This window comes from Ochlerotatus camptorhynchus, unplaced genomic scaffold (genome assembly GCF_037179485.1).
Source record: "Ochlerotatus camptorhynchus isolate MF236.1 unplaced genomic scaffold, CSIRO-AGI_Acam_v1.1 ptg000125l, whole genome shotgun sequence".
Lineage (NCBI taxonomy): Eukaryota > Metazoa > Arthropoda > Insecta > Diptera > Culicidae > Ochlerotatus > Ochlerotatus camptorhynchus.
In genome coordinates, this window is record NW_027040615.1 from 153,442 (window position 1) to 169,981 (window position 16,540).

General features: G+C 43.3%; 1 protein-coding gene across 8 annotated transcripts in view; it reads left to right on the plus strand.

Moving 5' to 3' along the window:
* Stim (stromal interaction molecule) overlaps window positions 1–16,540 on the plus strand; it is a 123,836-nt gene that overhangs the window by 58,112 nt on the left and 49,184 nt on the right. For all 8 annotated transcript variants that reach the window (XM_065220407.1, XM_065220405.1, XM_065220412.1 and 5 more), the window contains one exon: window positions 5,822–5,869. In XM_065220407.1, coding sequence (XP_065076479.1) covers window positions 5,822–5,869 — 48 coding nt within the window. The remainder of the gene's footprint in view (window positions 1–5,821; window positions 5,870–16,540) is intronic.

Below are 16,540 nucleotides of genomic sequence, written 5' to 3' on the forward strand. Positions count from 1 at the left end.
AAGAATTTTTTATGGAATTAAGAACAAATTAATTCTGGAATTAAGAATTAATTGCTTCTGGAATTTAGCACGAATTTAGTCTGCAATTCAGAACGAATTAATTCTGGAATTCTGAACGAATCTTTTTCTGGAATTCATAACAAATTCCGTCTGGAATTCATAACGAATTCCGTCTGGGATTTAGATCAAATTCCATCTGGAATTCAGATTGAATTTCGTCTGGAATTCAGAACATAGGCCGCCATGAATGCATAACGAATCATGAATTCTGAACGAATTCCTTCTGGAATCCAGGATGAACTTCTTCTGGCATTCATATCGAACTCCTTCTGGAATTCAGAAATAATTCCTTCTGGAATTTAGAATGAATTCCTCCTGGAATTCAGAACCAATTTCTTCTGGAATTCAGTACGAGTTTCTTCTAGAATTCAGTGCGAATTCTTTCAGTAATTCAGAACAAAATTCAGAATGAATTCCTTCCGGAATTCAGAACAAATTCCTTCTGGAATTCAGACCAAAATGCAGTACGAATTCCTCCTGGAAATCAGAACGAATTCTGTCTGGAACTCAGAACGAATTTCTCAACGAATTCAGATTGACTTCCTCTAGAAATTGAGAATGCATTCTTCCAAGTAAGAATGAACTCCGTCTTGAATTCAAAACGAATCTCTTGTCGAATTAATAACGGATTTCTTCTGAAATTAAGAATGAATTCCATCTGGAATTAAGAAAGAATTCCATCTGGAATTCGGAACAAATTCCATCTGAAATTTGGAACGAATTCCATATCTAATTCCTTCCATAATTTATAACGGGGCCTCATAGCCTAGTCAGTAAAGGCACGGTATTACCAAGTCGGAGGCGGCGGGTTCAATTCCCGGTCCGGTCGAGTGGATCTTTCAAGTTGGAAATTTTCTTGACTTCCCTGGGTATAGAGTATCATTGTGCTTGCCACACAATATACAAATTCATGCATTGGTATTGGCATCGAAAGCTCTCAATTAATAACTGTGGAAGTGCATTTAGAACACTAAGTTGAGAGCACGCAATAAGCTAATATGCGCTAAGCAATAAGCTTTAAATGCGAACAAGAAGAAGAAGAATTCATAACGAAGTCCTTCTGGAATTCAGAAGGATTATTTTTTTGGAATCCATATCGAATTTCTTCCGGAATTCAGAATAAATTAATTCTGGAATTAAGCATGAATTGCTTCTGTAATTCAGCACGAATTGCGTCTGCAATTCAGAACGAATTAATTCTGGAATTCTAAACGAATTTTTTTTCTGGAATTCATAACGAATCTTTTTCTGGAATTCATAACGAATTCCGTCTGGAATTTAGATCAAATTCCATCTGGAATTCAGATTGAATTTCGTCTTGAATTCAGAATATAGGCCCCCTTGAATGCATAACGAATTCCATCTCGAATTCTGAACGAATTCCTTCTGGAATCCAGAATGAACTTCTTCTGGCATTCATATCGAACTCCTTCTGGACTTCAGAAATAATTCCTTCTGGAATTTAGAATGAATTCCTTCTGGAATTCAGAACTAATTTCTTCTGGAATTCAATACGAATTCCTTCTGGAATGCAGAACAAAATTAAGAATGAATTCCTTCCGGAATTCAGAACAAATTCCTTCTGGAATTCAGAACAAATTCCTTCTGGAATTCAGACCGAAATTCAGAACGGATTCCTTTGAGAATTCAGAACGAATTCCATCCGGAATTCAGAACGAAATCCTTCCGGAATTTTAGAACGAATTCCTTCTGGAAATCAACGAATTCTGCTTGTTAACATTCTGGCTGGCATTTTCGATTCTCGTTCTCGAAGGTCTCGAATTTAAGTCTCAACAGCGGACAAGTCAGAATGAACTCCGTCTGGAATTCACAATGTATCTCTTCTGGAATCCACAACGAATCTCTTCTGGAATTAAAAACGGATTTCTTCTGAAATCAATAACGAATTACTTCTGGAATTCATACCGAACTCCTTGTGGAATTCAGAACGAATTTCTACTGGAAATCAGACCAAAATTCAGAACGGATTTCTCAACGAATTTAGAATGACTTTTTCAAGAAATTGAGAATGCATTCTTCATGTTAAAATTCTGGCTGGTATTCTCGATTCTCGTTTTCGAAGGTCTCGAATTTAAGTCTCAACAGCGGACAAGTCAGAATGAACTCCGTCTGGAATTCACAACGTATCTCTTCTGGAATTCACAACGAATCTCTTCTGGAATTAAAAACGGATTTCTTCTGAAATCAAGAACGAATTACTTCTGGAATTCAGAACGAATTTCTACTGGAAATCAGAATAAATTCCTTCCAAGATTCAGAACGAATTCGTTCCAGAATTCAGAACAATTCCCTTTTGGAATTCAGATCGAATTCCTTCTTGAATTCAGATCGAATTCCTTCTGGAATTAAGACTGAATTCTCTCTAGAATTCAGATCGAATTCTTTCTGGAATTCAGATAGAATCCCTTCCCATCAAATTCCTTCCGAAGTTTTCAGATCGAATTCCTTCATTGAATTAAGATTGAAGTCCTTACGGAATTCAGAACATACTCTTCCCGGAATTCAGAACGAATTTCTGTCGAAATTCAGAACGAATTACTTCTGGAGTTCAAAACAAATTCCTTCCAGAGTTCAGAACGAATTCCTTCTGGGATTCAGAACGAATTCCGTCTGTAATTAAAAACAAATTCCATCTGGAATTCAGAATGAATTCTGGAAATTAAAGCAATTTCCTTCCGGAATTTAGAACGAATTCTGTCTGGAATTCAGAACGAATTTCGTCTGGAATTAAAAATAAATTCCATCTGGAATGCAGAATGAATCCTGGAAATCAGAGCGAATTCCTTCCGGAATTTAGAACAAATTTTGTCTGCAATTCAGTACGAATTCCTTATGGAGTTCATAAAGAATGCAATCTGAAATTCAGATCAAATTTCTTCTGGAATTGAGAACGAATTCCGCCTTGAATTCAAAACGAATTCCGTCTTGAAGTCCTTCCGGAATTCAAAACATACTCCTCCCGGAATTCAGAACGAATTTCTGTCGAAATTCAACGAATTACTTCTGGAGTTCAAAACAAATTCCTTCCAGAATTCAGAAAGAATTCCGTCTGGAATTAAAAACAAATTCCATCTGGAATTCAGAATGAATTGTGGAAATTAGAGCAAATTCCTTCCGGAATTTAGAACGAATTCTGTCTGGAATTCAGAACGAATTTCGTCTGGAATTAAAAATAAATTCCATCTGGAATGCAGAATGAATCCTGGAAATCAGAGCGAATTTCTTCCGGAATTCAGAACAAATTTCTTCTGGAATTGAGAACGAATTCCGTCTTGAATTCAAAACGAATTCCGTCTTGAATTCAAAACGAATTCCGTCTTGAATTCAAAACGAATTCCGTCTGGAATTCCGTGTGGAATTCAGATCGAATTCCATCTAATATTCAGAACACAGGCGGCCTGGAGTTCAGAACAGAGGCCGTCTGGAAGTCAGAACTTATCCTGCTTTGAATTCAGAACGTATTCCTTCTGGAATTTAAAACGAATTCTGTCTGGAATTCAGAAAGAATTCCGTCCGTCATTTCGTACCAGAGGACAGTGCGCATCCTAGGCATCTACTTTGATAGGAAATTATCTTTCTCGAAACACTTCTGCGGGACAAATGCAAGACCAGGATTAATATAATGCGCACCTTGCAAGGTCGGCACCCAGACAGCAATCGGCCCACTCGACTCCATGTGGCCAAGACCATTATAAACTCAAAGCTGACATACGACCGGTCTAATACCATTCACTCCCAGCATTGCTGCTTGCACCGAAAGCGGCTGCCCACCTTTCGAAAGATTTATTGCGAACACGATCTGCCGTAGAGCAATCGACCTGGACGAGAAGAACACAGCCGAGAGAGGGTTCCTCTTGATGGAGGCCAACCAACTCCTGATAAAGTGGTCCAACCAAGTGCTCCAACCAAGTGCTCCCTACAGTGAGCAGGGTTCACTGGATCGGAGCCAGAGGTTGGAATCTACCAAAAACCCGGACCGAATACTCCAACAAGAACAAGTTCAAGGCCGGTTCCAACCCCCTAGCTGTCTCTCAATCGGGAACCCAGCCTTAAAACGAAAAATACGAACATCATACCATCCGGGTAACTGAACCGCAGCTCGTAGTCTGCTATAAGCTTCCGATCCAATGCTCCATCTTCTCGGCCGAAGTTGCTGCGACAACCCGATCGTCGTGTTTACCAACTCGGCTAGTGTAGTGGAAGCCCTCGATTCAGACATCTCCAAACACCCGGGGATCCAAGGCATCCAAAGGTATGCCCTACTGGGCACTACCTTTGTTTGGATCCCGGGTCATTGCGGGGTACGTGGCAACGTCGCAGGCAGGCCACGGCATACACCGGTACAGAACCAGCTGCTGACCTGAAAAAATGGGTCGACAAATTTTGCGCCTGGAACGACGCTAGAGAACCAATCATCCGGAAGGCTAAAGGAGATATCGTCCGATGGGAGGATCCTAAGAACCATCATTCGATGGTGAATTCGAGGTGATTTATTCAAGATTGAGAACGGGACACACCCGCATATCGCACAATTTCTCTGGCACCGGCCCTTTTTATAAGATATGTGAGGTATGTCCGTCGAACATGCCATCTGCCACTGCCCTCAAAACGAGGGCCCACACATACTATACGGCATTGCCGGAAGCATCCGGGATGCCTTAGTGGATGACCCGGCCAGAACTGCGGCCCTCGAAGGTTTCCCCCGAGAAGCCGACCTCTTCGATGCAATTTAATCGAACTGAACATGACACTATTGCCGACAGTGGACCGCTCCGCGAAGCTTGCTGTCGGTGGTTTATATACCATGACCACTGCTACCATGGATTACGAACCGAGCTTTCAAATATACCAAAACCAGACAAGAACTCATTCAACCAACAAACGCAACGAAAAGGACGTCCCAAGGTAAACGACCTGGCAATATCGACGAATACCAAACGACTGTAGAAAGCAAAGACAGTTTAGGGCACTCCATTCTGGAGGGCCACCCAAACCTTGGGGAAGGCCCTTCTGGACTCCCCATATCAAAGGGGAAGTCCATTCCGGGCTCCCAAACCGATTAAAAAACTCTGCAACTTAGGGAGTCCCCTTCTGGGGCTCCCAGAGATGAACCAGCCTACGGTTGAAGGTCTCTTAAAAAAAAAGAAAACCAAACTACATATGTTGAGAGAGGAAGAATGGTAAGCTAAGGCAGCTGCCAGGTCAGAGGACCAGTAGGAAGATTTCAGGAATATGTTCAGTGAACTTGCAGGGCAAGTTCACCGTACATCGAAGGGAAGTTTCGAAAAAGTTTTCTGGTAAACAAACGTGAAGGATTTAAACTAGTTCGTAGAACTGGAAGGACGTATGTGGAAGGCTTTCCGGACAAATCTATTCGAATGTTTCAAGACATGTTCCGAACGCATCTAGGTCATGTTTAGGGAACCGAAAATTCGAGATTTGTGGGTCATATTCAGTGAAACCATTTAGGTGTTCATGCCGATTTTGACGGGTCATGACCATTTAGACATTTTTAAGTTAATTTAATCGCCATTCTTGGTGCTTTCTACGCATTTTAAGATCTTTTTGGGCGTTTTCAAGGTAATTTTTTTAGTATTTTAAAGATCTTTTTGCCATTTTCAGGGACAACTTTTACAGGTTTTTCCGCTACTTTTCATTCATTCGATCCACTGATTCCACACATACACAAGAGACCACAGCCGTTCACTAATCGGTTCCCCATTCCATCTTTCCCAAACAGCTCGTCTATCCAGCAGCCAGGACGACCTAGATGACGACTCGGTGCAAGGTAAGCAGCTCAGCTTTGATAACTTTTCTGTGTTTTCATCCGAGTAATGACTTCAGTTGATTACTTCCAATGAACCTTGGTTCGGTTTTGTTCTGCCTATACATACCACCTTACCGATTTATTTTCGAATCAGACAACGACGAAAGATCTGCTAGGGCTTCAGTGCCTCAGTAACCCTGCGCATAAGGGTTGTGAAGGGTGTTGCTGTAGTTGCACACCGGATCAGGACAATTGATTTTTAGATTTTAGATAGAAAGACACCCAAGGCACCTTATTCTAGTTATAGAGTCTTTAGCGTACACAACATACGGCACAGCCGGTAGAACGTGTTTGACCAGTGCAAATTGTAGTGCAATAGTGCTTAGGTACCTATTTTTTTTGCAATTCATGCACCCTTTCATGATAGTTTGTATGTAATTTTAATACTCGAGAAAAGTGCTTAAATCGAGAGAATCCTTGTGCAATCCTTTGTATACTTATTGTTCTTACTTCGCCGCGTGATTCCTATCCCTCCAATTAAATTCGCCAAATAATCTCCTCCTTGAGTCAAGAAGTTACGCGGTGCGTGCAGAGACCCAACAAGCAAATGGCAGCGACATTAATGCGAGACACTAATCTGCTCTCGGGATGCAAACTGATTGAAATTGAACAGAACGACTCCTCCTATCGAATCGCTCAATGTTAGCTAATATTACTTTTTACAAACATAAGCTCAATATCGAGAAGAGAAGATCTTTTTAAGCCATGACTTGCGCAGGTACTAAACTCTCAGTCGCTTGAACTGCTTTTTACCGCCCCCCTCCCATTCCCAGACAACCAGAAGTCGTAAAGTTTGAATTTAATCGTATATAAGTTCGAATACTGACTCATATACGATCAATCAATGTTTAGATCGGATAAAATGCTACATTTTAAAATCTTTAACCACGCAACGCATTCTGGTTGTTTGGCTTAACCTCGAAACTTTTCCGAAAAAAACGCAAACCTCAAGCCTGAATTGATTGACAGTGAAATTAATTATCTACAACTAATATTTAATCTGAACCAGAAACAATAAATAAAAAGCTATCATAAGACTTAAGGCATCGTAAGTGTAAGACAAGAACCTCTGTTTTTTTTTGTGTTTATAAATACTTTTACGAATTATTTATTTCCAGTAAAGCTACTTTCTTTTTACATTCAACAATCGCTTGTTTTTGTTTTGTTTTCATTAGTGCCCTTCTTTTTTTTTACCAAGAACGAAACCCATTTCCCCATCCTCGTTCGGTTGTCCTTACTGTTGTTGTTGTTATTGCTGTTGTTGTTCTAATTTAACTCCGACTTAGTGATTTTGTCCGGTCCTGAGTGGCTTCTTCTTGTTCGATAAACAATCGAATTCAATTGGCATTTTCCATTTCATTGGTTGCCCGCGAAAATCCCCCCCGCGCCATTTGAACGAAATCAATCAAGATTACATGATTTAGAAAACACACACCCATAAAAAGTTGTTCAAAGTAGGAGAGAGGAAGAGAGGGAGAGAGTGTGAAAGGGAGATATCGAGCAGACACAGTAGAAGACATCCGCGCGACGCGAGTTTTTGCTTGATATGAGGTAAGATTCTTTTTGATTTGTTCAACCTAAGATTTATAAATTACTGCTAAAGCGCGCTATGTATCATTATAATTAACACACATGTTGAGGTTATGTTGCTGTTTGGCTTTTTTTCCCTCTTCATATTTTTTTTTCTCTAATTGAACGCTCGAACCTGAGAGAGCTAATGGATGTTGCGTGTTAATATTGCTTGCCTATTGCTTGTTTGGTGCTGCGAAGTACTGTTGTGTCTATCTTTACTGAACGCCTTGCTCTAAGGATAATGAGATTAACAGTAGCATTTAAGGTGCACTCATTGTTGACTAAGTTCCCTAGGATATGGTCATGAAAATGGTCCATTGCATCTGTCGCACATTTCCCATTTCCAGATCCCCACCATTCCTGTACACGTATGGCACTGATTACACTGAGTATAAATCTAGATAAGGTCCTACTAGCTCTGGCTTAAGAGGTTAGGTGATGTGGAAGAAGGATTAACAGGTCATTGGAAAACAATAAAAAAAAAATGAAAGGCAGTATGGTTCAGGAGGATAGGAAATGGTTATAACAATTTCATAGACTTTTTTCAGATATTTTAGACCACCAAAAACATTTGCGTCGATTCAACGTAATTTTTCGATGACCACCAGGTTTAAGAGCCATTATAATGATGCTGTAGCTACACTGAAAAATATTGTAGCTTAGTTCGTATTCCGGGTTAAGTAACGTAATATTGGAAACAAAAAATGTCCGTAGGCAAAATGGTCCATACGACCAAAAGCTGTCAATGTACTATGGGCAAAAAGGGCCTGAAATTACCCATGATTCAATATCTAAAAAGGACGCTGAAAATTGACTTTTCAAAGGGAAAAAGTTAAGGGAATCGATTGCGCGTGGTTTCAAACGCCGCAGAGCCTTATACAGTCAATACTCCTATAGTACGAATTCGTTCTTGCCGGATTCCTATAGTATGGTTGCCACTGGATTCCACGTATTATGTCGATCCGGCATTCACGAACACACGTATCATATGTGTTGGAGTAAATCGGTAACGCAGTGTGCTGATAACCTCCTTGGAGACCGAACGTCACCCCTAGCAACCTAAGTTTTCTTAAATAAACAACGGTGAAAAACTTTTCATTCCTGTTCAAGACTCCACTCAAGCTAGTCGTTAAATAAAATCCATTCTACTTTTAAACTTTGCTGTTCCGGTTCTTTCTAACCATCAAGAGGTTATGGGCGACTCACGCAAGGATTTGGTCCACGGGATCCCGCAGTTCTCGGGCACCGGTTTCGACAATTGGCAATTTCGAGTGGAGAAGTATCTGAAGTCCGTGAAGCTGTTGGATATCATCAAGAAGGATCCTCCGATGGAAGCGGCCGAGCTCACGAAGTTCCAGGAAGATGACGGTAAGGCGGCGTTCCTGCTGACGTCATTTGTTCATGACGATTTGCTGCATTTGGTGCGGGACAAGGAGACGTCCAAGGAGATGTGGATGAGCCTTGAATCCGCCTACGCCAAGAAGTCCGTCTCGTCGCAGACATTCGTCAGGAAGCAACTTGCGAAGCTACGAATGATGGAAGGTTCGTCTGTGAAAGATCACCTGAAAACCTTCGAAGAGCTGATCCGACAACTGAAGCTGGTCGGAGCGAAGCTTGAAGAGAACGATATTGTGTCCCAGCTGTTTGCTACCCTTCCCGAGTCGTTCGATCCGTTGGTTACGGCACTGGAAAATCTAGGTGAGGAAAACCTAAAACTGGATGTTGTTCGCGAGCGCCTTCTTGCCGAGGAGCTCAAGAAAACCGACCGGGCAGCGGATTCCTGCCAAGAGAAACCTGCAGCATTCCAAGGATCGAAGCAGAAGCCTGGTAAGTTCACCGGAAAGTGTAACCGTTGCCAGAAGAAGGGGCACAAGGCCAAGGACTGTCGTGTGAAGTTGAAGACAGATGGGCGCGCTGAAGCTAACGCTGCTGCTGGAGGTAAGGCGGTGGCTTTTATGACCGGGAGATGCTCCCAAACAAAGGACGAGAGAGCAGTTTCCTTTAAGCTGGATTCCGGAGCCTCGGACCACCTTGTGAATGTGAAGAACTGTTTCGCCGACCTCACGAAGCTGAAGCACCCTGTCGTCATAAACGTGGCGAAGGATGATCAATCCCTGATTTCCCGGCACAGTGGCACGATCAACGGCGTCAACAAGGAAGGTAACTATATCAGCTTGAAGAACGTCCTCTTCGTACCAGATCTTCGAGCGAACTTGCTATCTGTGAAGAAGATGGCAAAAGCGGATCTTGATGTCACATTCACGAAAAAGGAAGCGATCATGAAGCAAGGTCGTGACCTGATTGCGAGATGTCCCATGCGGGGCGATTTTTACGAGCTCGATCTCCGTGTCGATACGGTGGCGGCCAACATGTGTGGAGCTGTGACTGGTAACCTGTGGCATCGTCGACTGGCTCATTTGGGGAGCAAGAGTTTGCAGACACTCGCGAAGCATGGCATGGTAACAGGTATTCCCGAGAAACCAGATAAATTGGATTTTTGTGATGTTTGTGTTCTCGGAAAGCAGTGCCGAGAACCATTCACGGGTACTAGAGTCCGTGCTACAAGACCTCTAGAACGAGTGCACTCCGATGTGTGCGGTCCAATTACACCAGCGGCTTGGGATGATTCTCGGTACTTCGTCACCTTTATTGATGATTACACGCACTTTGCAGTAGTATATCCCATCAAGAAGAAGTCCGAGGTGTTCCAGAAGTTTCGAGAGTACGAGGCCATGGCGAGTGCCGCTCTGGGACATTCGATTTCGAAGCTGACTGTCGACCAAGGGCGCGAGTATTGCTCCAATGACCAGCGTGATTGGTATCGATTTCCAAGGGGATCCAAGTCGAGCCAACCGCAGCGTACACACCACAGCAGAATGGAGTGTCCGAACGGTTCAATCGGACAATCGTCGAAAAGGTGCGTGCGATGCTGATTGAAGCCCAAACTCCGAAGAATCTGTGGAATGAAGCGGTTCTAGCGGCGGTATACCTGACGAACAGAAGTCCAACCACCGCGGTATCTGATTGGAAGACTCCTGCGGAAATGTGGACTGGTCACAAGCCGGACGTTAGTAAACTACGTGTGTTCGGCTGTAAAGCATTTGCTTGGGTGTCCACGGCACAGAGGAAGAAACTGGATCCGAAAAGCAAGCCTGCTGTGATGATCGGCTATGCGCCGAACGCCTACCGCCTGTGGAACAAAGAGAAGAAGCAGTTATTCCTAGCCAGAGATGTCAAGTTCGATGAAAACAGTTTTCCGTTTGCCACCCAGATCCGTGACGAAACTCCTTTGGTTGTTGCTCCGTACGAGTTCGAGGATCAAGATGAGGAAGACGTGCAAACCCCTGAACAGTCCGTTCAACCCGATGAGCCGCTGGTGGCTCAACATGACGACATCCTGACTGATGATGAAGAAGGCGAGGTTGAAGACGACGGTGTTGAAGAAACCGGAGCGCTCCCTTCGCAACTAGACCGTGGTTCAAACCTCGAAATGGAAACCCCGAGGCGCAGCGAACGGGAGCGCAGACTCCCCGGTAAGTTGAAAGAATTTCTGGTTGGAAAAATTTTCACTGCCGCGCAATCCCATTCTGCAGATGTTCCCCATAACGTTTCCGATGTACTATTTGACGGTTCCGTTGGACGAGATGAGGCCGAGCGTTCGATCTTCGATGTCCCGGAGGCGTACAAGGAGATCGCTGGACGAGCCGACGAAGCTCTTTGGCAGCAAGCGGTCCGTGAGGAACTGCAGTCGCTAGCGGACAACCATGCTTGGCGATTGGTGAGATGCCCTGCTGGTGTGGTTCCGCTCAAATCGAAATGGGTCTTCCGAATCAAGCCGGACGAGCATGGCGAACCGATCCGTTTCAAGGCGCGCTTGGTGGCGAAGGGATTCCAACAGAAGCCCGGAGTCGACTACAACGAAACATATTCCCCCGTAGCAAAGTTAGCCACGATACGAACCGTTCTTGCTGTAGCAACCCACCGAAGGATGCACGTTCACCAACTCGATGTGAAGACCGCATTCCTCTACGGTGAGCTTGAAGAAGACGTCTACATGGCCATACCCGAAGGAGTTGCAGCACCGCCGAACTTCGTTTGCAAGCTGGATCGATCGCTGTACGGACTCAAGCAAAGCCCCCGCTGTTGGAACAACAAGCTAAACGACCTTCTACTGGATTTCGGCTTTACCCGTTCCCGGCATGATTACTGTCTATATACCAGGATCGACGATCGAGGGGGGGTATACATAATCATCTACGTGGACGATTTGCTCATTGCTGGCGATCGACTGGATCTGGTGAAGGAGATCAAGCGTGCTCTTTCCAAGAAGCTCCAGATGACGGATTGCGGCGTGGTTAATCATTTCCTTGGAATGAAGATCCGATACGACCGCGCCACCGGATGCATGTACCTGGCGCAAGAAGCTGCTGTGGACCGTGTGCTGACGAAGTTCGGCATGCAAGACTGTAACCATGTCAAAACCCCAATGGAGAAAGGCTGTTTCCTGCCACCACAAGCTGCGAATCCTGTGTCGCATCCATACCGTCAATTGCTGGGCAGCCTGACGTATACGATGCTGTGTGTTCGACCGGACATATGCTACGCTGTTGGATACCTAGGGCGCTTCCAAGTTCAACCTGATGAGGCCCACTGGCAAGCCCTGAAGAGAGTGGTCCGTTACGTGAAGGGGACGAAGAACTTGAAGCTCCAGTACAAGCAAAACGACGACGCCGAGGCACTTGTCGGGTACGCAGACGCTGACTGGGCATCGGATGCTGAGGATAGGAAATCCGTTAGTGGCTTCGTCTTTAAGGTCTTTGGGAACACCGTGTCTTGGGCAAGCCGCAAGCAACAAACCGTTGCACTGTCGTCGTGTGAAGCCGAGTATGCAGCTTTAAGTGCCGCGGCCTCCGAAGGGCTGTGGCTGCACGGAATCCTTGAAAACCTGAAGCAAGTTCGACCGGACACGGCATTCAAGGTGTACGAAGACAACCGTGGGTGCATTGCAATGGCCACAAACACCTAAAGCAAGCGTGTCAAGCACATCGATGTAAAGCACCATTTTTTGCGCGACCATGTGGCACAAGGAAGACTTCAAATCGAAGCAATTGATACAGCAAACCAAATAGCGGACACGTTCACCAAGCCCCTGGAACCTGGACGTTTCCGCGAACTGAGGACCCTCCTAGGACACGTCACCCCTAGCAACCTAAGTTTTCTTAAATAAACAACGGTGAAAAACTTTTCATTCCTGTTCAAGACTCCACTCAAGCTAGTCGTTAAATAAAATCCATTCTACTTTTAAACTTTGCTGTTCCGGTTCTTTCTAACCATCAAGAATATGGGATTTGAGCTGATTGGGACCAAACACTGATTGTAAGACAACTTCCTGAAAGCTTTGGAGAAGTTGTTAAGCAGAAAGTTGGTCACCTTTTGGGAAGAGTCAGTTTCCGGTAGGTCACAAGTCTGGTCATGTAGAAGATCCGGAACATCCGTAAAAGTGGTCAATTCATGAAACTGAAACCGAAAAATTCGGAACATCCGTAATAAAACTGATCTTAAAACTCCGCGGTTTTTTTTTCGAAACCACTCATAGATGTCTTATCATAATGAAATCGGAGTTGTGACCCGAATATGGACTCTGAGGACTACAGGATGGTCCATAGGAAGATCCGGAACACCAGTAAAAGTGGTTAATTCATGAAACTGATCCTAGTACTCCGAGTTTTTTTTTCGAAACCACTTATAGACGTCTTATCAGATTGAATTAGAATATGGATCCTGGAGACCACGGGATGGTCTTCCGGAAGATCTGGAACATTCTAGAGCTCCGTGGTTTTTGACGTAGGACTACGTCTGTGATTTCTATATGGGGGTACGCTTTGTGAAAACCGAAAATGGAACATGTAACAAAATTATGAAAGATTTTGAACGTTAATAGCTCAGCTGCCCCTGAGTTAATTTCAATAATTTTATCACCAATCGATCAGAAATATTTCTACCCATCTGTTAAACTTAAAGCTTTATCATATTTCAAAATGTCACTATTGAAAATTGCACTAATGTGCCACTTTTGCTATGATAATTAAAATTATCACCGATTGCCTGCGAAAAGCGATTTCCCTAACACAGATTTCAAAGTTCAATTCTGTCCGGTCTCACCAAACGGTGAGAATGGCTTTGTCACACCGATGATCTCAATGCCCCAGCCTTTTACCCTTAATTCATCTGCTAGTTGACACGGACAGGCACACGAAGAATCCCGATGGTGCATAGCTTTCCCCAATACATGAGTTATCTTTGACCTCATTATTTGAATGAGCTTATCATTTTCCTTGTCGATAAGTTGAATCAAAGATATACCAGTCTTTCGCGTGACAATCTTCTCGATGGTTTTGGAAGCAGTTAGTTTGTTTTCAAGCTGGAGAAGTGTTCCAGCATTGCTGTTCTTCAAGATTTCATGCGCCAACTGCGGGTACATGGGTTGAAGAGAACTCAACACTCGGATGATATTATCATAGCTTGTTGAGGCATCTACACTGTGTAACCTTCGAATCACAGGATTTGTTACTTCATCCGACCTTAGGTATTCAGAAGTCATATCTATTATTTGACGCTCGGTAAATGGCAGGGACGAGATGTTCAATGAATAGACATCCTCCACAAGTCTCCTAAGGCCCAAGCTATTTGTGCTTGGTGACTTTATATCTTGCCACATAGAAACCGTCGAGTCGTACAAGTCAGGTTCCAATTCTCTTATTGTTAAAGCTAAACTAATCCATAATGTTACCTTGTCATCATTTCCCCTAACTGTATTACAGTCATATGACGTTAGAGGAAGTCCTCCTAAGTCCGCAGGCGTCAATAGCATACTTCAGCCGATGTGATAATCTGGGAGAACCATGATCTTCCTCCGGATCAGGTAATTGGCCATCACGAACTGATTGACCATGAAAGCTACATTGGCATTATAGTCAGCTCTAGCAATGCCCTCCGTGATTGTGTTGATCGTAGCGTAACAACTTGTGATGGAGAAGAGGCCATCATTGATATCTGGCATTATTCGGCATGATTTCTTAGTGACTGAACTGATGGTGATTCCGCTGTTTTGAGTACTCATGGAGGTTCCTCTACTAGCTTCCTACTTCATCTTCCTCAGCTTTCAAGTAATACCCAATCGTTCTCCTGTCATAGATTGCTTCTTTTCTCAGATGCTTGGGATATCCTTTTCCATAAAGAACATGAAATGCACAAGGGTCATACATTTGAGCCCATGCAGACCGGTTCATGGCACATGAGGAATCCTTTATCAGGTCTGACGCATCTGGACAATAGTTAAACTCTAGACACTTTCCGAATTGAATCTAGAATTGTAACGTTTGTTCTTCGTCAACCAATTTAGCTCTCGTGGGCAGCTGTTTATAACCGGGTAATTCCCTTTCTTTTGACGTAGGACTACGTCTGTCATTTCTATATGGGGGTACACTTTGTGAAAATCGAAAATGGAATATGTAGCAAAATTATGAAAGATTTTGAACGTTAATAACTTAGCTGCCCCTGAACCAATTTCAAAAGTTTAACACCAATCGATGAGAAATACGGATTGAATATTATCATTTTTCAAAATACCACTATTGAAAATTGCACGAATGTGCAACTGTTGCTATGATAGTTAAAAGTATCACCGATTGCCTGCGAAAAGTAATTTCCCAAACACAGATTTCAAAGTTGAGCTCCATCCGGTATCAATGTTAATTCAATCACCGCGTGGTGAGTGGAGGTGTTCTCCACTACACAAAGAAAGGCTGCCTGCAAGCAGCGAGCTGCAGCCCACGTGAGCATCCATAGAAGGAGGAATAAGCCGCACCGCTATTGATCGGAATCAGTAGCTCTTCGTGAGCCGCTGTGGGCCATCTGTGTCAAGCGTGTCATACAAAAGAGTATAAACAGAGAGAACCCCGCTCAAATTCCTATTCCTACACAAATCACAAGCTCCTGCTGCAGTTAACAAATAATATTTATTATATAAGACCACGTAGTCCTACGTCACCATTGCGTACAACCCCATGGGGCTATCCCTTGTAGTTTTTTTTTTCTAAACGTCTTAAAGATGTCTTATCCAGAATGAATTCGGAGTTGTGACCGAAATAAGAACGCACGGGACAACAGGATGGTACTTCGAAAGATCCGCAACATCCGTAAAAGTGGTCAATACATGAAAGTGATCCTCTCGTAGAGGTCTTATCACAGTTAATTCGGAGTTGTGATATGAATATGAACGCTGGGGATCACGTAATGGTCCACTGAAAGACCCGGAGCATCCGAAAAGTGGTCAATTCATGAATCTGATCCTAGAACTCCGGGTTTTTACGAGTTCACTCATAGACGTCTTATCAATATGAAATCGGAGTTGTGATCGGAAAATAGCCCTTGGGACCACGTAATGGCCCTCTGGAAGATCTGGAGCTTCCGAAAAAGCTATCAATTAATGAAACTGATCCTAGAACTCTGCAGTTTCTTTGAAAACAGTCGTAGACGTCTCATCAGAATGAATTAGGAGTTTAGACTGGAATATGGATTTTGGTTTGTTCAATATCGAGATGTATATACAGCCATTCCATAGCAAAACCGATATATTGTTCTCAGAATTTCTTAAAAATTTGTAGTTTTGTTCCTTATACCAAAATATCGGACCAGTATTTTTTATTTTGTCATTAGGGTGACCATTTCCATGTCAGGGTGGTCCAGAAAATCGATTTATATCGATTTTTTCAAAAATTCCCTATTTTTAAATCGGAGGCAACTGTGGCAAGCACTGAATCATAATCCGTAGTCCGTACTAGTAGTGCTGATATTCTTAGGAAAGGTATTATTATCTCGTGGCATCACCAAAATTTAAACAAAAACTACAAGGGGCAGCCCTATGGGGTTGTAAGCAACAGTGACGTGGGACTACGTGGTCTTATATAATAAATGTTATTTGTTAACTGCAGCAGGAGCTTGTGTTTTGTGTAGGAATAGGAATTTGAGCGGGGTTCTCTCTGTTTATACTCTTTAGTA